This window comes from Hypanus sabinus, chromosome 18 (genome assembly GCF_030144855.1).
Source record: "Hypanus sabinus isolate sHypSab1 chromosome 18, sHypSab1.hap1, whole genome shotgun sequence".
Taxonomy (NCBI): domain Eukaryota; kingdom Metazoa; phylum Chordata; class Chondrichthyes; order Myliobatiformes; family Dasyatidae; genus Hypanus; species Hypanus sabinus.
The window spans coordinates 36794487-36821631 of record NC_082723.1 but is presented as its reverse complement, the minus strand read 5'-3'; the positions used below and the strand labels follow the sequence as shown (position 1 = coordinate 36821631).

General features: G+C 37.4%; 1 protein-coding gene across 3 annotated transcripts in view; it reads right to left on the bottom strand.

The window, feature by feature from the left end:
* The window catches only part of LOC132407492 (cip1-interacting zinc finger protein-like), a 62532-nt gene that overhangs the window by 10513 nt on the left and 24874 nt on the right, over positions 1–27145 (bottom strand). For 2 of the 3 annotated variants that reach the window (XM_059994108.1, XM_059994110.1), the window contains exons 8-13: positions 23990–24169; positions 21905–22029; positions 21395–21482; positions 14563–14676; positions 2206–2370; positions 1135–1186 (exon numbers count right to left, since the gene is read on the bottom strand). In XM_059994108.1, coding sequence (XP_059850091.1) covers positions 1135–1186; positions 2206–2370; positions 14563–14676; positions 21395–21482; positions 21905–22029; positions 23990–24169 — 724 coding nt within the window. The remainder of the gene's footprint in view (positions 1–1134; positions 1187–2205; positions 2371–14562; positions 14677–21394; positions 21483–21904; positions 22030–23989; positions 24170–27145) is intronic. The other variant, XM_059994109.1, reaches the window with a different exon arrangement.

Sequence of the window (27145 nt, the reverse complement as noted above, 5' to 3'; positions counted from 1 at the left end):
CTCACTTGGCAATGCAATCCCAACTAACCTCCTTAGATCCATGTCTGATGTGTAGCAGAGTTCATGAACTTTCTTTAAACTAAGAGTGAAACTATTATTTTTCTGCATCATTCTTGTCAATCAAACATCACCCTTGGCTGCTTCCTGCCTTGATCTTGAAACCACATTTTGCTCTATCTTGCCAGCTCCTGCCCTCCATATCCTTTATGGAAGCATAATCTCAACTAAATTCAGCTGTCTGTCCACCCCGTTTGCAATAAACTGATGACAAAGCAATTTCCCTTCTTGGTATTCATAGTAGTCGACAATGTAATCTGACATTCCTTTTAAACCTGGTACTATAAACTTCACATTTTTATCATCTCTACTGTTTAAACACTCCTCCAGGGGAATATCCTGGACTGAAACAAATTATTTGTCACATGGCATTTTCTTTTTGACTCCTTGAGCTAAACCTCAAATGCCTTTCCTCTCCATCAAAAGACCATCCATTTTCAATGCCAAAATATTCCAATTCTCTGCCTCTGCATCAAACATGTGTTGCTGAAACAGCTTTCAACTTCCTTTCTCCATAATAATTGCCTATATCATAAATGACATTATCCCAGCATCCAGTATTTCCCCAATCCTGCAATACCTCAAATACAAATTTCTCATCTTAATATTCAAGACTTTCCATGCTGTTTTCCCTTCATACCTCTGCAACTTCTACTAACCCAATAATCCCAAGAGCTGATCACTTCCCAAACCGCTACGCTTTTAACCCACTAATAGGAGCTGTGGCCTCAAACATCCAAGTTTTCTGTTCTGCAATCTCAATCAACTTTTTCATAACTTTTTTAAAAAACAGATTCTCTTTAAAACCTATAATTCTAACTAAACTTTTTAGTCCTCATTCCTAAGTTTCCTTATGCTTGGTGTTAATTTGATTAGGCTTATGTAAAGTGTCTTGATATTTTCATAATCTGGAAGCATTAGAAAAATCCAATTTATAATATTTGGAAAATCTCATTAAATCAAAGATTAACACTTAATTTAGAATGCTTGTAAAAACATCTAAGTTGGTCTTATTTGGGTAAATTTATAAGGTGTTAATGACGAATGCAATTATCAACATTAGTTTTTCCGACTCACCATATACAGTCTCTGCATCATATGGCTCCGTCTGAAATTCTGACATGAAATCCTAAATGTACAAAGCACATGTTTATTTTTTTCTCCCCATTCTAAAGTTAACATTTAAGAGATTGTAAATTCAATTTTATTTCAAAGAAGTCAAGCAATTCAGACAAAACAAAAAAGCTATTATCCATGTTGAGTTTCTTTCTGATCACCTCCACCATGCTCACTGCTGATCCTCTAAGGCCTTTGAGTTCCTTGTCCCTTTTACAAGGGAAAATAGTGTTTATTCTAAAATTTTAGTTCTTTTTCAGTAGTCATCAACTGATAAACCAGTCTTTCAGCAGCACCCATGTTACACAACTGCCATCCTTTACATCTTTTCTCCTGCTACTTTAAACTTAGTTCAGAGTTAGGGAATTTTGCTTCTATGAACTCTAACACCATGATCAGTACCAAACTAAATATTTATCAACTTTGGCCTGATAACATCAATGATTTTTTAAAACTGCAATTTAATTGCAATTCCTTTGTTCCCTGGGAAAAGAAATTAAGAGCTTAGTTTCCATAATGGAACGTGCTAATACACAACAGCTGCTAAAGTAACATCTTAATTTTAAAATTCCTGCATGTCATTCACTCCTCCTCTCTGCAATATATTACAGCTCTGTAACTCTGTGATCTTTATTCTTGTGTACATACTTGACTTTTTGTCCCCTACACTACCGATGATAGCCACACTTTTCCATTCTCCAAACCCCCAAGTTACAAAAATCTTTCTCTAAACCTCTATTTCGATCTTAATTAAGAATACAACTTAAAAACCATCTTCTTATCATGATCTTGTACAGCTCAGTGTCAAATTTTGTTTGATAATGTGGCAAAAAGCCTTTACTACATTAACAGTACTGCAAAAGTGACTTCTTGCAGTAAAACATTAAAACAAAAAGATTCTACATCTTCACATATCAAAAAATCATATTGGTAATAGAACAGCTAAAAATAAAGCTTTAAGTCACCCATACTGTAAATGAGCAATTATTTAGTCACTAAGAAATAAAAACCACTCAGAGCATATTGACAAACCTGCTGAGAATCCCCATCACTTAAACATTCAGAGCCACTGTCATCTTCAGTCATTCCTTCTTCATCGTCTTCGTCAAAGCAACCAACTGCATCAACAGTGATCATATCCTCTGGATCATCTTGTCCAGCTTGATCTTTATCCAGGGAGCTACGCTGCAGTTTAACCTGAGAAACATACAATTCAACAACGTACAATACTTTTACACAAATAGTACATTGATTTTTTTTTAATCATTTGCTATTTCTCAAATGTCTCACGTGTAGATTTTCTAATGACATTCTCTCACTCTATTATGTGGCTTTCATTTTTTCCAGTATGTCAAAGAATTGATCATATCTGGACTTTTAATTAGCAATCAACAATATTAATGTAGTAGGGCGGTCAAGAGAAGGGGCTCAATAATATGCTGATTTGAAAAGTCTTTTAAGGCAAATAAATTTTTGATTCTGCTGTCATGGGACAGAATGAGGAAGAGAAGGGCGAAAAGGACAGATCCTTGGATGTAGCTAGAGATATCAGATTAGGAAGAGGAGTCACCATTGGAAATGTTTTTCTAATACCTCTGTTTGGTTATTTTTCATATAGAAAATGCATTAATGACCCAAATACAAGTATAAATCCAAGTGTTGCAAAGCATTTTAATTTCAGTTAATTAAAATCTTGTTACACCAGTCATGGTGACCATGAAACTATCAATGCAAAAAAAATTTATTCATAGTCTCTGAGAAAAAGATATGTTTTCTTAGAGAATATTAATAAGTAGGTGACTCCTGACCCACTGCAATGCTCCTTTAACTACCTTATGAACTGATCTAACAAAATACTCAATTGTGTCAAACCGCTGTACACATGGGATTACCTTCAGCAATCTAAAATGATTCTGAAAGTGATCTCACAAGAAATTGGTAAGCTTGTTGAGACAGAATTTTTTTCTTTACAGGCTTAAAAGGGGTGATGAAAGGACAATGGTTTTCATGCCAGGTGTGTACAGAACTTGAGTTACAGGCTCAGTATAAACAGTAGGGTAACCAAGATTGAGATAAGACATTTTTTCATCCAAAGAGTAATGAATCTTTGAAATTCTCTACACAAGAGGTCTGTGGAGACTTGGTCACTGAGCATGTTGAAGGAGACTGATCATGGGAAATGAGTTAAATGCAACAAACTAGAGCTGAGGCAAAAGATCACACATGACTTTGCTGAGTGGCACAGGAAGCTATTTGGAAGAGTCATTTTCAATCTTGTTTGGAGTCATTAAAAAAAAAACGAGCCAAACACTGTTTCCTAGGTTGCTATAACTTTAGTCAATAATCTGGACTTCTGCTTTGCTTTATGGATGTGCAGTCTGGGTATTTAAATCCGCTCAATCTGTCCACATTGTTGATCTCAAGGTCAAATCTAAATGTGCATAACCCCCAACTTACCATCTTTGCAGAAAAATAGAATTGGTTAGAAAGCTCATATTAAGTTAATCCGACTTTTTATTTTCCCCACATTCCCCTTTTGATTCTTTTCATCCCTACCACACCATTTTTTACTACTCACCTCCACACTAAGAGCAATCTACAGTGGCCACATAAGCTGCCAATTTGAATGTCTTTGGGATAAACGTCACAGTGAAAATGCACAAACTCAACATAGAAAGCAGACAAGATCATGTCTGAACTCTGGTTTCCGGGCTCTGAGACAGCAAACTCCTAGCACTCGCATCTCCCCGAGTCCAAAATGTTTCAGCTTCAGCATTCATACAATTAAGTAAATTGGAATTCGAATATACTCAAAGGATGCACTGCACATACCTTACATTAGCCTAGTTTTGTTGTGAAGTTGAACACACAATTTATTTAAAACTAACAAAACCAAGACCAGGATGTCAAAGTGGGATCCTAAAGAACATGTCCTATTGAAGTAAATTTTCAGATAATGGTTTCTTTTGCATTTAAAATATTTCAAACTACTTTGGTGTGAGTATATCTCAACATTTGCAAAAATAAACTGCTGCCCAACTGTCTTCTATTTACATAAATCACAGATTTACACAAATCATCAATAAACACAGACTGGTTATGACTTCTACACTCGTTCCTAGTCCAGCAAATCAAAATGAAATTCTCATTAATGTATTCAAGTCACTTCATGTTTTTGACGTATTAACTACAACCTCATTCACCACTGCCTGTCTAAGAACTGTCCATTCTCCCAATGTTGGCTTCCCGCGCATTCCAGATTTTTCACCCCATTACTGGTAGCTAATTATTGAGTCATCCAAGCTCTGAAACCTGCATAATAAACTTTCACCTATTCTCTTAATTTTTAAGGTGATTCATAAAACTCTCCTCTTATACAACTGTTCAGGATCCAAGATGGCGGCGTGACACAGCATGCAGCGGCCATTCCAGAGCTAATCATCTGTTATTTGTGAAGCCGGGTGCCATGCACAATCATAATTGGATGAAAAACAGACGTGGGAGCACGGAGGAGCATCTGGAAATCTCCAGGAAGACCTTCTTCGTTGCTGCTGCTGCTGTGAGGTCCGGGTCTCTGCTGGGAAGAACAGGCCCCCAGTCCTCGGGACTGCGTTGCCGATGGCCATTGGCAGGGCCGTCTTAATACGCTCGGCAGAGGAAGGTGCTTGGAGAAGCTGTGCCAGAGGAGATGGTTGGAGGTTCAGAGGTTCAACAGAGCTTTCATTGTGTGCTGCGTCTGCAAGGCTGAGTCGGGCGGCGTCGTGGAAGTCCATAGTGAGGGTATTCCCTTCTGCCGCCTGCGTGGGACGACGAGTCAATTGGGACCCTGAGGACCTACGGAAACTGTGTGGTGGTTTCATTTGAACTTATGGTCTTTTAACATCTTTGGACTATTTTTACTGTGCCCATGGTCTGTTTTTGTTTATCAATTATGCTATTGTTTGCACTGTTGTAATTATATGTTGTAACTATGTGGTTTTGTGCAGGTCTTGTAGCTTTAGTTTTTGGTCTTGTTTTGTCTGGTGGGATTGGAGCTCTTTAAGATGGTGGCATGATATGGACTTCCGGTTAAGATGGCGGTAGCTTAAGTCGCTAGAACTATTGCTCCGCTCCATTTCATATACCTGCATTTATTTCTTACTCTTCCTCCCACTATTGAAGTTGCTGCCTGCACAATGACTGTATCTAAACCTACTAAATTGGCAAAAAAAAAGACATTCCATCGGGAGCAACCTTGAGTGAAATTGTGTCGCTGTTAGAACAAACCCAACAAGATATGTTTTCTCAATTTAGTTTGTTGGAACTGAAACTGGATAAAATCAACTCTACACTGCAGAATCACGCTCAACGTTTATCACATGTTGAAGAAGTCACAGAGAAACTAGACCGTCGTTGTAAAGACCTGGGAAGAGTTTGCTCTACCCTAAAGGAGCATAATAGCAAGTTAACTCTTAAAGTTATGGACCTTGAAAGCAGGAGCAGACGCCAAAATCTTCAAATTCTCGGCTTGCCTGAGACTGTTGAAGGGGGATCTCCTGTTGAATTTTTCTCAAACTTTCTATGTGAGATTTTTGGAAGCGAAATACTTTCCAGTCCTCCAGAGATTGATCGAGCACACTGTATCTTTACATCTCGCTCAGCGGATGGCCAGAGACCACGTCCAGTGATAATTTGCCTCCATCGTTACCAAATCAAGGATTTACTAATTAAAGAAGCTTGCCGACGTAAAACGCTTCAATATAAAGGTCATGCTATCCGTTTAGTAGAGGACTATGCACCTCAAGTTATGAGTCAACGTGCTGAATACAGAGGAGTAATGAAAGTTCTCTACGATCGTGGACTTCATCCGTCTCTCGCCTATCCAGCCCGGCTCCGAATCAAGCTTAGGAACGGCGATTTTAAACATTTCGATTTGGATGCAGAAGCGCAGACCTTCATTGATAGCCTATCTGCTACTTTGAGTGCCTCAGATATGTGATATGATTTTTTTTTTCTTTTCAGCTTTTTTCGTTTCTGTTTAGATAACTTTTTTTTCTAATATTCTAATCTTTATTTCTATCTTTTTCATTATCCATTTAACTCAATATATTACGATACGATGGATTTCTATTTTTCAGTATGGGCATTTTCATTAAATAGAGCTGAGTGAAACTATGTAATTAGACATCTCTTAAAGGTCTTTAGAGACTTTATTTCAAAATTGAGTCAGTGTCGCATTTAAAAATTGATATCAATTCGTGAAGTGAATGGTTTTTTGTTTTTCTTTTCAGACTTCAGTCTCCAATTTCGACAAATCTTGTTATTTTCTTTTTTAAATTTAAAATGTAGCTGTTGTCGCATCTATTTAATTAGTAGCTTAATTATGTTGCATTGTCCTATTGAAGTGTTTTTTTTCATTTTCTCAATTTTAGTTTCTATTTTACATAATTTTAGTTCTTTAAAGGTGATGATTTTTTTTTTCTCTCCGGTTAGATTATTTTAACCTTAAGTAGCAGTTGATGTTGTACCTTTAAACTCAGTTTCTGGTTTGGATCAAATTCCTCTCGAGTGGATTTTTCTTTGGTGGTTTTTTCCCCTGTGTTTCAAGATGCTATTTATGTTTTTTTTCCTTATTTTTAATGACTTGGTTGGATTACTTACTTTGACGTTAAAGTTTTTTTTCTGTATAACTGAGTTTATAGATGATCTTTTTTTTTGGTTTATCAACTCTAGCGGGAAGGTTGGGGTAAAGTTTTTTTTAGACCATTATTATACTTTAAGATTTACAAACTTTGAATGTATTGTTTTTTCTTGTTAAGGTAAATCTTTGTTTGTAACTCAAAGCTTTTTGGTATTTATTTCTATTACTGTATCAACAGTTGCTCGGGGAGAGCTTGCTGCTTTATATTTGCAGCTTTCTTGTTGTAGATTTAGAGGGTGTGGATGGAAACTCCAATGCTATTATATATGGAATTTTGACGTATCTGCACTATACAGGATGTAATTTCACCCTGTTTTTTTCTTCTATACTTTTGCCCCAGAATTACATATAAATTTCAGATATGGTTTAATACCTGCTATCCTTTTTTTTCTTATGTTCAATGGTTAGTCCATTGAACTTTGTCAGCTGGAATGTTAAGGGTTTGAATTATCCGGTTAAAAGGGGGAGAGTGTTCGCACATCTTAAACAGCTTAGAGCAGAGGTAGTCTTTTTACAAGAAACACATATTCGTCACTCAGATAATTCTCATCTTATGGCACGATGGGCAGGACAACACTTTCATTCAACTTTTCAAGCCAAGGCGAGGGGCGTTTCAATTCTTATAAACAAAAATGTTTCTTTTGAGTTTCATAATAAGATATCTGATCCTAATGGTCGTTTTATTATTGTTTCGGGGAAACTTTATAATACACGGGTGGTCTTAGCCAACCTTTACGCTCCTGACTCAGGTGATGTAGGGTTTATTGACCATTTTTTTTCTTCATTGCCAGAACTAAATTCATACTTAGTTATATTGGGTGGTGACTTTAACTGTTGGCTGGATCCAGTTTTGGACAGATCGTCTTCTATCCCTAGACAATTAAGTAAATCTGCTTTATTTATTCAATCTTTTCTTTCTAATTATGGAATATCTGATATTTGGCGTTTCTTTCAACTACACGAAAGAGATTACTTCTTTTTCTCACAAGTTCACCATACATTTACTAGAATTGACTATTTTTTAATTGATAATCAATTGCTCCCATTCGTCCGTTCTTGTGACTATATATTGATTTCAGACCATGCCCCACTTACATTGTCCATAGTTCTCCCTGGCCTCTCTCAAGTAAATAAACACTGGCGTTTTAATCCTACCTTGTTGTCGGATAATGACTTTGTAAAATTTATGGAGGATCAGATAACTTTCTTTTTAAATACCAATGCACTACTTGAAACCTTTAGTCAGGTGGTTTGGGATGGAATGAAAGCATATCTAAGAGGTCAAATAATTTCCTACACAGCAAATTTGAAAAGAAAGACTCACAAAGAACGTTTAGAACTGATCAATCAGATTAAAGCTATAGACCAATTATACGCCCAGGTTAAGGATCCGGAGTTATATAAGAAAAGAATGGAACTTCAAACTAAATTTAATCTTATTTCTACTTATCCAAGATTGAACGCCAACTTTTGGGCAGTCGGAGTAAGTTCTATATTCACGGGGATAAATCTGGTAAGTCCTTAGTTAACCAACTTAGATGCTCTAAAGCAAAACAACACATCACTAAAATTCGAATGAATAATGGGAATATTAGTGTGGACCAGTCTGAAATTAATGATACATTCAGGAATTTTTACTCTCAACTTTACACCTCTGAATCCTTTAATGGTAATACTAATGTTATGTAATTTTTAGATAGTTTAAATATTCCTAAACTTTCTTCTGATCTTAAACATAAATTGAATGAGCCATTATCCTTAGAGGAAATATCCTCTGCTATTTCTGCTTTGCAGCCTGGTAAATCTCCTGGTCCTGATGGGTTCTCTACAGAATTTTATAAATCATTTTCCTCATTGCTCTTATCCCAACTTAGTTTAGTTTTTTCTGATCCTTTTAAACAAAATAAATTGCATCATTTGATGAGGCTTGTATCATTCTTTTAGCAAAAAAAAGGCAAGGATCCATTAGAATGTGCTTCATACAGGCCGATTTCTCTATTAAATGTAGATGCTAAAATTTTAACTAAAGTTTTAGCCTGTAGGCCGGAGACTATTTTACCCTTAATTATCTCTGAGGATCAATCTGGCTTTATTAAAAATCGCCTTCCCTTTTTCAACATTAGACGTCTTTTTAATATTCTATATTCATCTTCATCAGGGACCCCTGAATAGTTATTTCTCTTGATGCCGAAAAGGCGTTTGATTGGGTGGAGTGGCACTATTTATTTGCGGTTTTAGAAAAATTTGATTTTGGATATAATTTTATTAAGTGGATTAAGTTACTATATTCCCATCCAATTGCACCAGTTTTGACTAATTCCCAGCAATCCCAACCATTTGATCTTAAACATGGCACCCGACTGGGATGCCCTTTAAGCCCTCTGTTATTTGATCTGGCTATCAAGCCATTGGCAATTGCGTTTCGCAGTTGTACTGAACTGACTGGGATCTGGAGGGGCGGTTTTGAGCACATGATTTGTTACTATTTTTACTATTTGTTACTATATATACGCCGATGATTTGTTACTATTTTTTATATCAAACCCGACCACCTCACCTTTGTTGTTTTTACTTCTCAATAAATTTAGTCAGCTACCTGGATACAAACTTAATCTACGTAAGAGTGAACTTTTTCCAATAAATAAGGAAGCACAAGAGTTAGAATTTCACCATCTCCCTTTTAAAGTAGTAAACAATTGTTTTACTTACCTTGGTATTATCGTAACAAGGAACTATAATCGACTGTTCGATGAGAATTTCAGTAATCTTTTAAATTTTACAGAACAAAGATTAGCACAGTGGTCACCTCTGTCCATGTCTTTAATTTGGGCAAATTAATGTAATTAAAATGTATATTCTCCCTAAATTTTTATATTTATTTCAATCTTCACCTATATTTATTCCTAAAGTTTTTTTTGATTCTCTAGATTCTATTATCTCATCATACCTATGGAAGGGTAAACAGCCCAGACTCAATAAAGCTCATCTCCAAAAGCCTAAGAGAGAAGGTGGCTTGGCGTTGCCTAATTTTTGTTCATATTATTGGGCAGCCAATATTCGTAATATTATCTTTTGGTACTACTTTTATAATCAGTCTGTTTGTCCAACATGGGTGGCAATGGAGATAAATGCGTATAAGAAATTATCAATTCCAGCTTTACTTGAATTTGTTCTTCCTTGCCAATTGCCAAAATCTATTATTAATCCTGTAATCAGGCATACTCTGAGAATATGAGCTCAACTTAGAAAATACCATGGTCTTTATAGTTTTTCCCTCTCTAGTCCTATTCTATACAATCATTTATTTCAACCATCTATGCAGGATTCCACATTCCAAGACTGGTGTAGGAGCGGTATCAGTCGTTTTGAAGATCTTTTTATAGACAATCGGTTTGCGTCTTTTGAACAGTTGTCTATAAAGTTTAATTTACCGAATACTCATTTATTTTAAGCTATCTTCAAATTAGACATTTTATTAGCCCTTTAATACCACATTTTCCTGAACAACCTGATAAAAATATTGTAACTTGTTTTTTCAAATGAACCCCTTGGGCAAAGAACGTATTTTCTACTACTCGTGTTAAATTTATGACTCTCAGACAAGCCCCTTGCGATAAAATTAAAACTGCTTGGAATCTCCTGGACCTGATGGGTTCCCCGTAGAATTTTATAAATCATTCTCTTCACTTCTTTCTCCTCAGTTACTCTCAGTACTATCTGACTCGTTTAATTATGATAAACTGCCACCCTCTTTTAATGAGGCATCTATTATTCTTTTATTAAAAAAGGGTAAAGACCCAACAGAGTGTTCCTCGTACAGGCCGATTTCTTTGCTTAATGTTGATGTTAAAATCTTGGCCAAAGTTTTGGCTTATAGATTAGAAACTGTTATTCCCTCTATTATTTCTGATGATCAAACTGATTTTATTAAAAACCGTCTTCCTTTTTTTAATATTCAGCGTTTATTTAACATTTTATATTCACCTTCAACTGGGATTCCTGAATGTGTTACTCCCCTCGATGCGGAGAAAGCATTTGATCGTATAGAATGGAACTACCTTTTTGCAGTTTTAGAAAAATTTGACTTGGGTCAAAGTTTTATCTCTTGGACCAAATTGCTGTATCTGTGTCCTACTGCCTCTGTTTTGACTAATTTTCAGAAATCCCAGTTATTTAACCTCAAACGTGGCACCCGTCAAGGATACCCTTTAAGTCCCTTTCTCTTTGATTTGGTTATAGAACCTTTGGCGATACCATTTCGAAGCTGTCCTGAATTGACCGGGATTTGGAGGGTGGGGGTGTTGAGCATAAAGTTTCTCTTTATGCTGATGACTTATTACTTTTTCTTTCAAATCTGTCTACATCCTTACCTCCAATGTTCTCACTTCTTGATCAGTTTAGCCAGTTTTCTGGCTATAAACTTAATTTACATAAGAATGAACTTTTCCCAATTAATAAAGAAGCACAAGAATTAGCATTTTGTGACCTCCCTTTTAAAGTAGTTCATAATCAATTTACTTATCTTGGGATTACAGTTACAAGGAAGTTTAAAGATCTTTTTCGTGAAAATTTTGCCAATCTTTTATATACTACAAAACAGAGTCTGTCACAATGGTCACCTCTATCTATGTCTTTGGTAAGTCGTATTAATGTTGTTAAAATTTATGTTCTCCCTAAATTTTTATATTTATTTCAATCAATCCCAATTTTTATCCCTAAAACTTTTTTTGATTCCTTAGACTCTATTATTTTGTCATATCTGTGGAAGAATAAGCGTTACAGAATTAATAAATCTTATCTCCAAAAATCTAAAAAAGAGGGTGGCATGGCCTTACCTAACTTTCGTTTATATTACTGGGCAGCCAATATACTTTGTGCTACCTTTTGGTCTTTTTTCCATAGCCAATCCGAGTGCCCTAATTGTGTGGCAATGGAGTTGAGTTCCACTAAAGATTTATCTATTTCTGCACTTCTTGGCTCTGTACTCCCTAGTAGTTTGTCTAGATTAATTGTTAATCCTCTTGTTAGACACACTTTGCGAATATGGGCTCAGTTTAAGAAATTTTATGGTTTCTATGGTTTTTCCTCTTCTAGTCCTATCTTACATTATCACCTTTTTTTTTTTACCTACTATGTATGATCCAATATTCCATGATTGGTATAGGAAGGGCATTAGACATTTTGAAGATCTTTTTGTTGATAATCGCTTCGCAGCTTTTCAACAGCTCTCTGCTAAGTTCAATCTGCCTAATGCCCATTTTTTTAGATATCTCCAAATTAGACACTTTATTAATCCTTTAATTCCTAACTTCCCTGAAATGCCTGAGAAAAATGTTATGGATTTATTTATTTCTATTAATCCACTGGGTAAAGGTTTAATATCATTTATTCGTGATAAATTAGCATTCTTACAGCGTGCCCCTGTTGAGACTTGGGACTCCATTCTCAAATCGGTTAATTCAACCTCTCTTTGTGCTCGCCATTGCCTTTTACAGTTTAAGATTGTTCATAGAGCCCATATGTCTAAATCTAAATTATCTCGATTTTACCCTAATATTAGTCTTTGTGATAAATGCAAAAGGGGCAAGGCCTCTCTCATTCATATGTACTGGTCCTGTCCTAGCTAAGAGAAATTTTGGAAAGATGTCTTCATAACTTTATCCTATATTCTGAATCACCACTTAGAATCTAACCCTTCAATTGCTTTGTTTGGTTTTTTGGGTGAGACAGATATACGTTTGAGTTCGACTAAGTGTCGAATATTATCTTTTGCTTCTCTCCTGGCTAGACGTTTAATCCTCCTTAGATGGAGAGATGTTGCCCCGCCCACGCATGCTCAATGGCTTAATGATATTATGTCCTGCTTAGACCTTGAAAAAAAATCATTATTCAGTTCTTAATTCAGATATAAAGTTCCATAAGGTCTGGGGACCTTTTATTGAGTACTTTCATAACCTTCCTCTTAATTAAGGTCTTTTTTTCGATCCCTTGCTTTCAGCTCTTTTTTTTGGTAGTAGGCATTATTATCTTTTGTTTTCAAGTGTATTTACAGTTTTGGGGGTTTGAATGTCCTGATTTATATTCTCTATATTGTGTTGTGGTTGGTCTGGAGTTCTTTTTTTGTTGTGGGGCTTGGGGAGGATACTAACTTTACATGACTTCAATTTAGGTGCTTTCTCAATTATCTTTCTTGTATTATATTATTATTGTATGTTTATTTTTGCACTGTATTAATTTTCATCATTTTGGTTTGGGGTTTTTTCCTATCTGTAGTGATGTAGAAAATGCATTAAAAAACCAATATAAAAAAAAACTGCTTGGAAGCATGACTTAGGTTTCTCTTTGTCCGACAAGGTTTGGGATTTAATCTTAAATCCGTCAATTCAATCTCTTTATGTGCTCGTCATTGTCTCCTGCAGTTTGAAGTAGTCCACAGGGCTCATATGTCCAAAACCAAATTGGTGAAGTTCTACCCTGATATTAGTCCCTGGTGTGACAAATGCAAAGGAGGTGAGGCCTCCCTTTTCCATTTGTATTGGGCCTGTCCTACTCTGGAAAAATTTTGGAAAGATGTTTTTTTTTTAAACTTTATCTTCTATATTAAATTGTAATTTGGAACCTGATCCTTTGATCGCTCTTTTTGGTATTCTTCGAGACCCTGACAAGCATTTGACCCCAGCTAAACAACGAACATTGTCTTTTGCCTCTCTTCTAGCCAGACGAGCAGTACTCCTTAAATGGAGAGATGTAGTTCCCCGTACCCATGCTCAATGGCTTAGGGATATTATGTCTTGTTTAGATCTCGAAAAGATTCACTACTCACTTTCTAATTCGGACATAAAATCCCATAGGGTGTGGGGATCTTTTCTCGAATATTTTCATAACTCTCACCTAAATCGACAGGTGTTTGTTCTTTTTTCCCTTGATAATCGAACCCTACATTTCCAGCTTTTTTTTGACTTTTGTTTTTTTCTGATCAGGTAGCATGCTGCCCCCCCCCCCTTTTTTTTTATTACAATATGTAGTTCTGGGGTAATAAAAGTCTATCTCATATAATGATTGGCTTGGAGTTGGATAGGTGATGGATTGGGTGCTTTTCTTTCTTTTTCTCTTTTTTCCCCTTTTTTACTATGGGTGACTTGCTCATTTGTTAAGATATGTATTATTGTTATTTTTGTTTATATGGCAATGATCCTTCTATATATATTATTGATTTTCTTTTCTTCGTTGTAGTTTGTAGAAAATTATAAATAAAATATTTTTTTAAAAGATGGTGGCGCGATATTAATACGCAGCAGCCTCTCCAGACTCTGGACTGGGGATTGCCAAACGTTATGTGGATTTTCTGGTGTAGTCTATTTTTGTCATGTGCTTTGTTAATATCATTCTGGAGGAACATTGTCTCATTTTTTAACTGCATTGCATTTGTGGTTTTTAAATGACAATAAACTGAACATGAATTTGGTTGTTCTAACATCTTATGTATCTCATTGTTAAATTTTGTTTGATAAAAATACTGCGAAGCTCTGTGTTTCATTACATTAAGGGTTCTATACAAATGCAAATTGCCACTGAGTTCTGCAATTTACTTACACTGTTCCAGGTCACAAGTATACCCATTCCAAAGCAAAATTCAAACAAACTATTTAATTTTTCCCCTGTATTCCACTAAGGAAACAAGTGAAAAACCTAGAAAAAGCTTAGTGTACCTCTTCCACTTTCTGCTTGTGCTCTGGCGACTTCATGTGCTCCACAAACTTGCGGGGGGTTTTGAAATGTCGGCTGCAAACAGTGCAGAAAGGCCGCAGAGAGTACTTAGCAAGCTAGTGAAAAACAGAGAACATAAATGATACAGCTACCGCATGGGAGAGGATTTGGCTAGTGGTTTCATTTAAAAATGGGGAAGTCTTTTAAATGATTCCTGTTTCTAAGTGTTATACCATTCTAGTTCTAGCCGAACCTGCACTCAACTCTGAATAAAAGTATATAATGGAAACATCCAGCTGCTGGAAGAACTAAGCAAGTGTCTTGCATCTGTGGAAAAATGACTGGTCTTGACCTAAAACGCTGACTGTCATTTACCCTCTACAGATGCTGACTTACTCACTGAGCAACTCTGGAAGATAATTTTTTTGCTCCAGATTCAAGCACATGCAGTCTCGTGTCTTCACCCTATTGGAATGCATGCATTACTAGTCCAACAACACTGAAAGAATAAGCACAAATTCTTTCACAGCAAATTCCAATTTCTCAACTTATGGACCATTACCAAAAACTCAAAAAGTGTCAAATTGTTTTGAACCAGTTGGGTATTATGAAATGATGAGAATAAAGACACCCCTTAAGCTGTAACTTCCTTTCCCCTATTGATCTTACTGAAATCACCCAGGAACAGGAAGCCAGAATACTGTCCCACCTGGCTACTACCTTCTATCTCAACTATCAACTATTAATCCTATTTTGCAGCACTTCAATAGGTACATTTAATATCAGACAGTTTTACAATATACATCCTGAAATACTTTTTTTTTTGCAAACATCCAGGAAAACACAGTACTGTCCCAAGTTAAACGTTAGAACCCCAAAGCGCCCCCCCAGCTCCCCTCTCCCACGCACAAGCAGCACAATTCAAATGACTAGATAATTCAAATGCTGACGCAACTCTGATTTCACCACCCTCTCCAGCAGCATATTCCATGTACCTCTCTGGATGAGAAAGGTTCCCTCTCATGTTCACTCTGAATACTTTAACCTGTGTCTACATTTTCTAGTTTTAGTTGCCTCTGGTAAGGGGAAAGGTTTCCTGCAGGCTATCTACACCCTATGATTCCTCAAACCTCCTTTGCTTTAGGGAAAACTGACCAAGATTGTTTTGTCTCACTTAACAACTGAATTGCTACATGCCAGGCAACATCTTGATAAATTTCCTCTGCACCCTCTCCTGTTGTGATGTCTTTCATATAGTGTTGTGACCAGAACCGCATGCAGTACTTCAGCTGAAGACTGACCAATGTTTTTGTTTTTAAAAAGTTGGAGCACAACCATCAGCTCTTGCATTCAGTATTCGGCCTAAGAAACATGAAACAACAGAATGTTATCTATTTTAATATTTTACCTCTCATTTCTTAATGCACACACATATGGCAGTACTTTTTCACAGAATGATTTCCCTTCACCTCTCAAATGTTTTTCCATATTATTTACCTCATAGGTGTCTTAAACAAGGCCAACAAGTGCAAGCTGTAAACTTGGATCATCAATTATTTGTTGTGACTTGAATCATTAAGCTATCTAATCTGTATTTGATATGCATTATAAAGTGTATACCTCCATTAAAACTGGTCTTGGCAGTAATAAGCGGAGACTTAAGAGGATGCAACCTAGCTCCACCTTATTCCCCTCCCCCCCCACACTGAACTGAACTATCTGCCTTCTTTCCCCCCTCTCCTTATCAACCTCTACCTATCACTTTCCAGGCTTCAAGTAGTTCTTAGGTTCAGATTACAGCATCTTAAGTCACTTTTGTTTCCAATGGCAACAGCTGGTTACTTAAGGGATTTGCCTTAAATGCTGACAAGACAATCTCTTATGTGACCTATCTGCCATGAACCACCGGCATTCATTACTATTATTATTGTTGAGAGAAAAACATGCTATAGTAACTTGTCTCTATACATAATATGGGTTTCAATGAGAAATAGCATTTTAACTCAAGAAAAATTGCAATACAGACCATTTCCTAGAAACACAACTCTCATAATGCAGGGTCAGGTTTCCTCGTAATCAATTGGGCATCTCTAATATAAATGTAAGTTTAGCACAACAGCGGAAAACTGGGGCATTTTCAGTTGAACTAGTGCTAGGGTTCAATTATGTAAAATGCATTTTAATAACAGATGAAGGACCAAATTTGCTAATGAAACAACAGAAGATGTGAGGAAGACAAAGGATCTGAAACAGCCGGATAGTAAGAAAGGACCTCATTTAATACAACAACATTCTCAAAGGAATTGACAGGGTCCCTGCCAAAAAATGTTCTCTCTTACTTGTTCAGAAATTAGGAGCAATATATCAGGATAAGGAGCTGGAGTAACTTCTTTATACAAAGAATTAAAAATCTTTAGAATTCTCTCAGAGATACATTCCATTGCAATTAACATTACAGGTGTCACTCGCTTTACAAATGTTCACTTTACGCCACTTTGCTTTTACAGAAGACCTACATTAGTAACCTCTTTTCGCAAAGAGGATTTTCACTTTTACGAAAATTTTTCCCATATAAATTAATGGTTCTTCGCTTTACGCCCGTTTCGGCTTAAGAAAGGTTTCATAGGAAATCTCTAGCTTTGTAAAGGGAATACACTTCTGGATTTGTTTGTTGCTTGAGCCTCCCATTCATTTCAGAGAAAATTTCAGGGGGGGGGGGGGGAGAGACACCTGTATTAGTCTCACTAAATAGTTGATGCCTCTCCCAACTATTTCGAACATTTTCTGCTTTCATTTTAGTTATTATGAAGCCTGAAAATTACCTTTTCACTCCCATATGTTTAATAATAAATGTTTAAATTATCTCACTCCGCTCCACCAAATCAGCGTACCTAATAATGTTTAATGAATAGGATTAACTCCAGGAAATTAATCTTTTTAAAAGCATTAAATATTTTATGGTACAACAGGAAGACATTTTCTCTGAAATAAATGAGAGGCTCAAGCAACAAACAAATCCAGAAGTGTATTCCATGATCATATGAATAAATTGTAAATTATATTCCCGTCCAAATAGACTTAAACTTCACACACAAAATGCTGGTGGAACACAGCAGGCCAGGCAGCATCTATAAGGAGAAGCACTATCGACATTTCGGGCTGAGACCCTTCGTCAGGACTAACTGAAAGGAAAGTTAGTAAGAGATTTGAAAGTAGTGGGGGGAGGAGGAAATGCGAAATGATAGGAGAAGACCGGAGGGGGTGGGATGAAGCTAAGAGCTGGAAAGGTGATTGGCGAAAGTGATACAGAGCTGGAGAAGGGAAAGGATCATGGGATGGGACACCTCGGGAGAAAGAAGGTTGGGGGGGGAAGCACCAGAGAGAGATGGAGAACAGGTAAACAATCAAATATGTCAAGGATGGGGTAAGGAAGGGAGGAGGGGCATTAACAGAATGCCCCTTATAGATGCTGCCTGGCCTGCTGTGTTTCACCAGCATTTTGTGCGTGTTGTTTGAATTTCCAGCATCTGCAGATTTCCTCATTTTTGCTGTTTAAGCTTAAATTTGTTTACTCTGATGATAAGGATGCTGCTGGAGAGATCAATATTGATTGGCCATCCAAACTCTGCTTTGAACAGATTGGCTTGCTAAGCCATTTCAGAAGGCAATTCCAAGTCAGCACGTTGCCTGGGATCTGGAGGCTCAAGTAGGCCAGATCAGGTAAACATGGCATATTTCTTTTCCTGAAAGCTACTGATGTATCAATTCAAATTTTACAATTATTCTGAAGTTTCATGGTACTGTTTTTATGCCAGGTTCACTTCATTATTTTGGTTTAAATTCCCCAGCTGCCATTTTAGGATCATTCATCCAAGCCTCTAGATGTTAATTAATTCAGTAACATAAACAATACAGGTTTCCCCCGCTATTCCAAGGTAGAGCGTTCCTTTGAAATGGTTTGCGAGCCGGAATGTTGTAAAGTGAAGAAGCAATTACCATTTATTTATATGGGAAAAATTTGTGAACATTCGCAGACCCAAAAAATAACCTACCAAATCATGCCAAATAACACATGAAACCTAAAATAACAGTAACATATAGTAAAATCAGGAATGATCTGATAAATACATAGCCTATATAAAGTAGGAATACTTTTCTGCAATTATTGCAGCACTGTCCACCGTAGCAAAATTCTCACGCAAACGCTCTCGGCAGAAAGATCTGGCGCAAGCACTCTTGGCAGCACTCGCGACAAAAACACTTGGCACAAGCACTCTTGGAAGAAACACTCTGTGCAAGCGCTCTTGGCACAAGCACTCTTTCCAGTAACCTTTAAGCTATGAAGCTGCCAAATCATACCAAATAACATATAAAAATACACAGCCTATATAAAGCAGAAATAATGTACGTCCAGTGTAGTTTAACTTACTGGAATCCGGAAGACAGTGAGCACACTGATGATGGTGTGTTAGGCTGAGTCGTCGAAGGTTGGGGTGGTGGGACTATGGGAGGTCATCTCATCTTCGTCTGTTTCCATCAGGGCAGGCAGCTCACCTTCTTCTCTGTCTGCCTGCCTCGATGTCGAAGGTCAAGGTTCATCGTCTGCTGTGGCTGATGTGGAAGGCTTGAAAATCGACAGTATGCTTGACTGCTTAGCCTCGTGCATTTTTCTATCATACAATTCTTTGTAAGCACTCAAACCATCCTGCAAATATGCCCTAAACCTACGTACCCTTTCAAAATTAAAGTCATTCTTTTCTGCAATCATTGCAGCATTGTCAATCGCAGTGAAAATCTCACGCAGTTGTTTCACGTTCGGTTCCTGGACGACTTCACTTTCAGGCTGTTCACTGCTGCGTTCGGCTTCAATTGTTATCCTTTCCTCTTCATCAGCTCTTCATCTGTCAGTTCTTGGTCATGGGATGCCAAAACCTCTTCATCATCTTCGTCAACTTCCACAAACCCTTAGCCAAACTCACTATATCCTTACTTTGTTCACCATGATTGTAATGCTTAATTATGCCTAGTTTTACTCTGTCTAACACCCTTACAAGCTCTTTCAGGCTTTTCTGATACTTTAGAACTCATTTTGCTAACCGATGCACAAAATAAATCGACATAAAGCACAGATGCTCACAGGCATGTGTTTAAGCAATGCTGGCTAGAAGGCAGTTCCGGGGGAGGAGCTTGGCTGCTCGGGGTGCTGCCTTTTTCGTAGCAGTGAAAACAACTTCTGTTAGCGAAAACAGGTAACTAATGTAGGTCTTTCATAACAGCGAGGTGTCATAAAGCAAACTTCCAAAAAACAGGGGACACCTATATATTATTGTACCAACTGTAGGATTACTCTAGAATAATGTACATTAAAAAATAAGTTATTCCACAATACAAAATTCCCTAACCCATTACAATATAGAAATCCCAATTTTCCACATTACACAGTCTAAAGTGATTGGAATACTGCAGATGATCCTGAGTAAACTGAAGCTGAAAGCAATGAAACTGACCTTAGTTAAACTACAATCAGCACTGGATTTAAAACCAACATTTCACCCCACACAACTTAGTTGTGGAACTTCATACAAAAATAAACTAAACAATCAAAAACATTATCACCTTTGCTCTTGCACCATCATCAGTACAACTACTTTTGCCCAATATAAATTAAGCTTTTAAGATATTGTGAAACAATTCAATGATGTTAATTAGAAATCAAGAATCAGATTCACCGGCATATATTGTGAAATTTGTTGTTATGCAGCAGCAATACATAATAAAAGCTCTGAATTACGGTACAAAAATATATAAATTAAATTAGTGCAAAAATATTAAGTTATTAAAATTAAAAATATTAACAGTTCACAACTGATGCCTCTGATTATAACTGACTTAACTCCAAATCTTGAAATTCTCTTTCTAAACCTTACCATTTCTTAGAATGCCTTGTAAATCTTCACCTTTGAATTAATTTATAGAAACGTGGGACAATAGGATGTTTTACTACATATATTGTATGAAAATTGAAATTGTTGTAAGCTGCTAAAGGTTCTACCTGTTGCAGGTTAAGTTAGGTTTAATGCTTAAATGGAAGCAACTGCATGGTTGTATAGAGTTCATCTGCTTTATAAAATGCTTTACTGACAGTGATGTCTCATTTGCTTGGCATCTCTGGGCAAAGATCTTTACGTTCATACAATATTCCTACCCAGCTAGTAGGCTGATATTTCCACTGTTGAAATTACATTATAAGAAACTTCACAAAACATGGGAAATAGTTAAGATTAGCTAAGCAAGGAGAACTTGCAAACTTTACACAAACAACACTGAAGGTCAGGACTAAACGTGGGTCATTGGAACCCTTAAGGCAGTATAGCTCCACCATATGCATTACTAATGTGTGGAGACAGCGAAGCAAATTATACCTGAACCTTTTTCAACTGGCACATTTTGCATGTGGGCTCTAATGTGCTTACCACTAGAAAGAATGACAATGCATCCTAAGCGTGTACAAGAAATCTGTCCATTCCCACATTTTTACTGCAAGCATAAAACAATATTTTGACTCTACAAAATTTCATAGATTTTGCATCAAAAATGTTCTTGGTTTAAAAAGCTGAAAACGTTTGGTTAACTTTGGATATAGACAAATAGTTGCACAAAGCAAAACAATGGTTTAAACAAAAAGGCCGAAAATGCTATAAATGTATATGGTTGGTTAATTTCTGAAAGTTAGTTCAAAGTTTTACAGAAGGTAAACACTATTCAAAAGGAAAACTATTTTCTTGTGTGACACTTATCAAATAGCAGTACAAAGCAAGTGGAAAGATTGTCTACCTTGTGTCTCTGTGTCCTCCGATGTTCAATGACATTCCCTCTGAAGTGGGCCTGACAAGTGCTGCACCATCTGGGCCTTTTTTTGTCACTGTAAAGCAAGAAATGGTTACTTCCAGCTGCCAGAGATAATCTGTCTGCAGATTTTTACCTCAGCTCATATTCCAGGAATTGCTCCAATGGGGAGTTAACACGTACAAACAAGCTGGATGAACTCAGCAGGTCGGGCAGCATCCACTGAAATACTCCCAATGGGGAGTATTTGGATACAGCTACATATTTATTTAGGAAATAAAAACAAGCTAGAGAAAGAGAAGATGATATTCGAAAGAGGCAAAGGATAGAAAGAGGCTTTGGAGCATAAAATCAGCACTGAATAAGTAGGCTGGAGTGATCTGTGCTAAAACTTATATGCAATACAATTTTCAAGGGTAGAGACTTTATACTCCAGAGGTTTTAACTCCATTCATTTCATAACATTCCAAATTTTCAATCTCTGGTAAATACACCTACCTCTCTCTACCTCTTCCCGTTGAACCTTGCTGTGGAATTATTGTGGCCAGACAAGCATTACTCATCTGCTGAATCTCTAAGAGTCTCTGATGATGGCGTGTTCCTGTCATGTGTTTCTGAAAGTTCTTTGAAAGGAAAATGTAAATTGACATATTTAACAATATGTTAACCAAATATGTAAAATTGAAGCATTGAATACATTGAACAAAATAATCAGCTTTTCTTCAAAGATAAAAAGTACATTTTATCTCTGTTTTCATCAGCCATTGTGAGAACCTATCCAGTGCTTTCTCAAACTGGTAAGAAGAAAGTTGACAATAGTCTATGCAGCCAGAGCATTCTACAAGATATATGGAATCACTGCTGAATGATTGATTTCTCCTACGTTTTTCATTATATTCTAAATCACAGTAAGAGCAGCAAATTATTAGCTACATGCACTTGTGTATGAACTGCTGCAAAAACTTGAGTCAGATGACAATGGATAAAGTACTTAATAATTTAGCTCTCACTTTTAAGCCTCTGTATAAGATCAGAAAATTTGCCCTATTCCCCTTTGTCCTTTTCCCAGCAAAGCAATTCTGCTCTTAGCTGGTGAAGTGCAACAGTTCTACAATACATACACTCAAGAGAGGCAAAGGGCAGCAGGCTATCTTCATCAAAAATATGTGTCTGAGCCCCTTTATTTATATCCTTTGTTTATATCCTGCTAATCACTGACACAACTGCAAACAAAGAGGTATGGCTTAAGTCATTAATTCTCCTTGGTAAAGTAAAAGTGCATGACCCACACCACACACCCATTCAATACACAAATTCAGAGTGAATTTCTCTGAATGGCTTTATCTTTCTGCATAATTGTTGTAAGCAGATGGCCCTTTTAACTGGGTATGTGCAACAGCTCTGCCAATACAGCCAAATGCACCAAAAACAGCTACTCCACATGCATAGATCTGGCTTCCCCTATAGATTCCCTGTCACTAAAATCAGTTCTAGCTGCACACTATATTTCAATAGGACACTGCAAAAATTTGTCATAAAATACAACAGAGATTTATTAGGATCAGGAATGCAAAGTTTCAGTTGTTGGAGCAAAAGTACTAGACCACCTTTCACTAGGAAAAAGAGATTTAGACCCATAAGACATAGGCCCAGAATTAGGCCATTCAGCCCATCAAGTCTGCTCCATTATTTGATCATGGCTGATTTATTTCCTTTCTCAACCCCATTTTCCTACCTTCTCTCTGTAACCTTTGATGTCCTTACTAATAAAAAACCTACGCTTTAAATATACCCAATGACTTGGGCTCCACTGCCATCTGTGGCAATGAATTCAACAGATTCCCTACATTCTGGCTAAAGCAGTTCCTCCTCATCTCTGTTCTAAAGAGAAGTCCATCTATTCTGAGGCTATGCCCTTTGATTCTAAATTCTCCCATTATTTGAAACACTCTCTCCATATCCACTACAACCAGGCCTTTCAATTCTTGGTAGGTTTCAACGAGATCTTAATGGAATTAATATCACATCTGATAAAAGATACTGAAAGATCTTGAAAGAATGACTGTAGAAATGGTAACAAGGCATAAGATTACGTGAATAAAGAAAGAAAATTAGGTTTTATTTTGAAAATGCAGATATTGAATTGACCAAAAGAAACAGAACTTGAATTTTAGCTTCTTAAAGAAGGAAAGAAAGCCATGCTCTTTCGTCACTGCTGTCATCAGGTAGAAGGTATAGGTGCCTCAGCAGTCACACCACCAGGATCAGTAACAGTTAATACCCCTCAACCATTAGGCCCTTGAATAAAAGGGGATAGCTACACTCTTTTAAGGACTGTTATTTCATGCTCGTTATTTATTGCTATTTATTTATACCTACATTTGCAATTTGTTTGCAGTTCCTGATGTTTAAGATTACTGCTCTATAGATTGTTAAGAATGCCTACAGAAAAAGAATCTCGGGTTTGTATGTGGTGACGTCAACTGTTAGCTTTTCTAGGTGAGTAACTGCCTTAAAGGGATTATACAAAAATCCTCTCTATCAATCTTCATTCAATATACAAGCCAATGCTACTTGCCTTACCTTTTGATTATAGCAGTTGACATTGCAGATGTAACAGATGAACTTTGAAGGTATGGAATCCAGCTCCTCAATCGAATCCTCATTGCCCTTGGATCCTGAATCAGGTGCGGATGTACTGATTGCCCGACTCTCACTGCTCTGCTGGATTGTTACTTTCAGTGTACTCATGGTACCTAACATCTGCAAGATACACATTTATTTTTCCTCTGTAAATCTTTTTCATTCAGAAGGAAGCAAGAGGGAGGAAAAGAGGAAGGAGGAGAGTCAGCAAGAGCACAATACTTGCTTTATTAACTGACGTCATGAAGTGATAAACATGGGTCAAACAATCACAAACAAGAGAAAATCTGCAAATGCTAGAAATCCAAGCAACACACACAAAATGCTGGAAGAACTCAGCAGGCCAGGCATCAACCATCGACACTGCCCTCAACTTCAGCTCTTGCATTTCACACAAGTCTGCTCTCACCCCATCTTTCCACCATCCTACCAGGGATAGGGTTCCCTTTATCCTTACCTATCACCCCACCAGTCTCCACGCCTTGCACTTAATTCTCCGTAACTTACACCATCTGCAACAGGGTCCCACAAGCAAGCGCATCTTCCCCTCCCCCAACAAATTTCTGCTTTCTGCAGGGATTGCTCCCTACACGACTCTCTTGTCCATTCGTTCCTCCCTACTGATCTCCCTCCTGGCACTTATCCTTGCAAGCGGAACAAGTACTACACCAGCCCCTACAAATCCTCCTTCGCTACCATTCAGGGTTCCAAACAATCCATCCAGGCGAGGCAACACTTCACCTGTGAGTCTGTTGGGGTCATATATTGTGTCCGGTGCTCCCAGTACAGCCTCCTGTATATCAGTGAGACCCGATGTAGATTGGGAGACCATTTCACCGAGCACCTATGCTCCATTCACCAGAGAAAGTGGGATGTCCCAGTGGCCACCCATTTTAATTCCACTTCCCATATCAATCCATGGCCTCCTCTACTGTCGCAATGAAGCCACACTCAGGCTGGAGGAACAACACCTTGCATATTCTGTCTGGGCAATCTCCAGCCTGATGGCATGAACCTAGATTTCAGAAGCTTCTGGTAATGCCCCCCCCCCCACTTCACCATTCCCCTTTTCCCTCATGGTCTTCTGTCCTCTCTAATTAGATTCCCCTTTCTCCAGTCTTGTATCTCTTTCACCAATCAACTTCCCAGCTCTTTACTTTAACTTTCCCCCTCATGGTTTCACCTATCACCTTGTGTTTTTAACTCCCCTCCCTTAGCTTTTAAATCCACTCATCTTTGCTTTTTCTTCAGGCCTGCTGAAGGGTCTTGGCCCGAAACGTCGACTGTAGCCTTTCCATAGATGCTGCCTGACCTGCTCCTCCAGCATTGTGTGTGTTGCATGTGACGAACAATCAGAGCAAAGTAAATTATTTTCATATTAGCACCTTTAAACCTTGAAGGTGCTATGTTAACTGCATCACACCTCTAGATCATCACAAGAGCACAGAAAAAGAAGAATAAGTTCAATATCCACTTACATATTGCTTCTGAACTGGTTAAGGGTGATTAAATCCAAATGTACAATGTCCTGTGTATGTTACTCAAAATGGCCTCTTTGGTTTGTTACAAGTAGGAATGCTTCTTTGTCGGATAAGTGTTTCTCTCGCCGTTGTTTCACTTTAGAATGGCTGATATGGTAATTGTATTCATTTGTTAAACAATGGGGACTGTTATTGTGTCTTGTGATGCTGGGAACTTGGGGGAGGGGTTTTCGCGGGTTTTTGGTGGGAGGAGAAGGCCGAGGAAGATGCCGAGGAAGGTGGACGTGTGCTGGACTGCTCGTAAGACCACCGGGGTGGTCCCAGGTGCAACGGCTGGATGGGTCGATTGGTTCGTTGATTGAGCTCCAACGAGTGCACTGAACAGACTGAACTTTGATAAGTTGGCGCCTTTTGTTTTTTTCCGTGTGTGTGTGTGTGTGTGTGTGTGTGTATATACACACACACACACACACACACTATATATATATATATACATATATATATATATATATATATATATATATACACACACACAATATTGCCTACTATTCTTTTAATTTTAGTAAACTCTTTAAAGTGTATTTCATAACGGTATTTGTTGTGGATTTGATACTGTTGGCGGGCGCGGGCATTAACTTGATTCTCACAGCACCTGCGTGTACGGGAGGCGGGTTGGTGAGTGGCTGGATCTCCTTTTCCCCTAGACATATACCAGCCTTTTGGGTAAGTGTTACACAAAGAATAAAATGTAAAACAGTAAACCAAGCAGTAGTTCCTCATATCCAAAGATACACTCATGCATTGTGATGTTCCGCAGACCAAACAAGTCCCATTTTGTTTACTTAAGCTTCCTCAGCCTAAATATATGAAGTGTAGAAATGCTAAAAAAAATTCACAAAAATGCTCTGAAATTTCACCTATTTTTTAGCCTTAAATTGGACCAATGACACTTGACATCTCTGGCATCATGACTAACTAACCTTATTAGCTAAATTTGCTTTTAACTTTTGCCTTGTGGAACATTGTGTTGTTACTCTAAATACAGTAAATGGAGCTTGCTTGAAATAAAGACCTCCCACCAGAACCACTTAGAGATTTCTAATCTCTATTTCTGATTTTCTAAACTTTGATTTCTCCCCACTCTAACTTTGTTCTTTCTAAGGACCTTAGTTAGGGTAGCACATCAGTGCTCCTAGTGTGTGGCTAACTGGAAGAACCTAGGGGTCAGCATGAACTTAATGGACCTAAGAGCCTGTTTGAGTATAATCCTATGACCTCAAAGCTAGAAATCCTTATCTTTAGTATCTTCGTGCAATTCTACAGGCTTCTGCAATCCAAACTTGTTATCACAAGTAACTAAATCATTAGATCTCCACTGCTATTCATTTTTTTAAAACTTCTGATATCTTACATAATTAACATAAACAGTTGCTTAACAAGTAAGGCAGATAAAATGGGGACGTGGATTGATTCGTGGGACATAAATAACAGAAACATGGCAGAGAGAACGGCATGACTGGCAACTCGGGATTGCATCAGGATCTGCCTTTTTAATAGGGAGGACATAAGAGCAGAGCTTAGAGAAGATATTCCTGACAAATCATTTAATTATGAC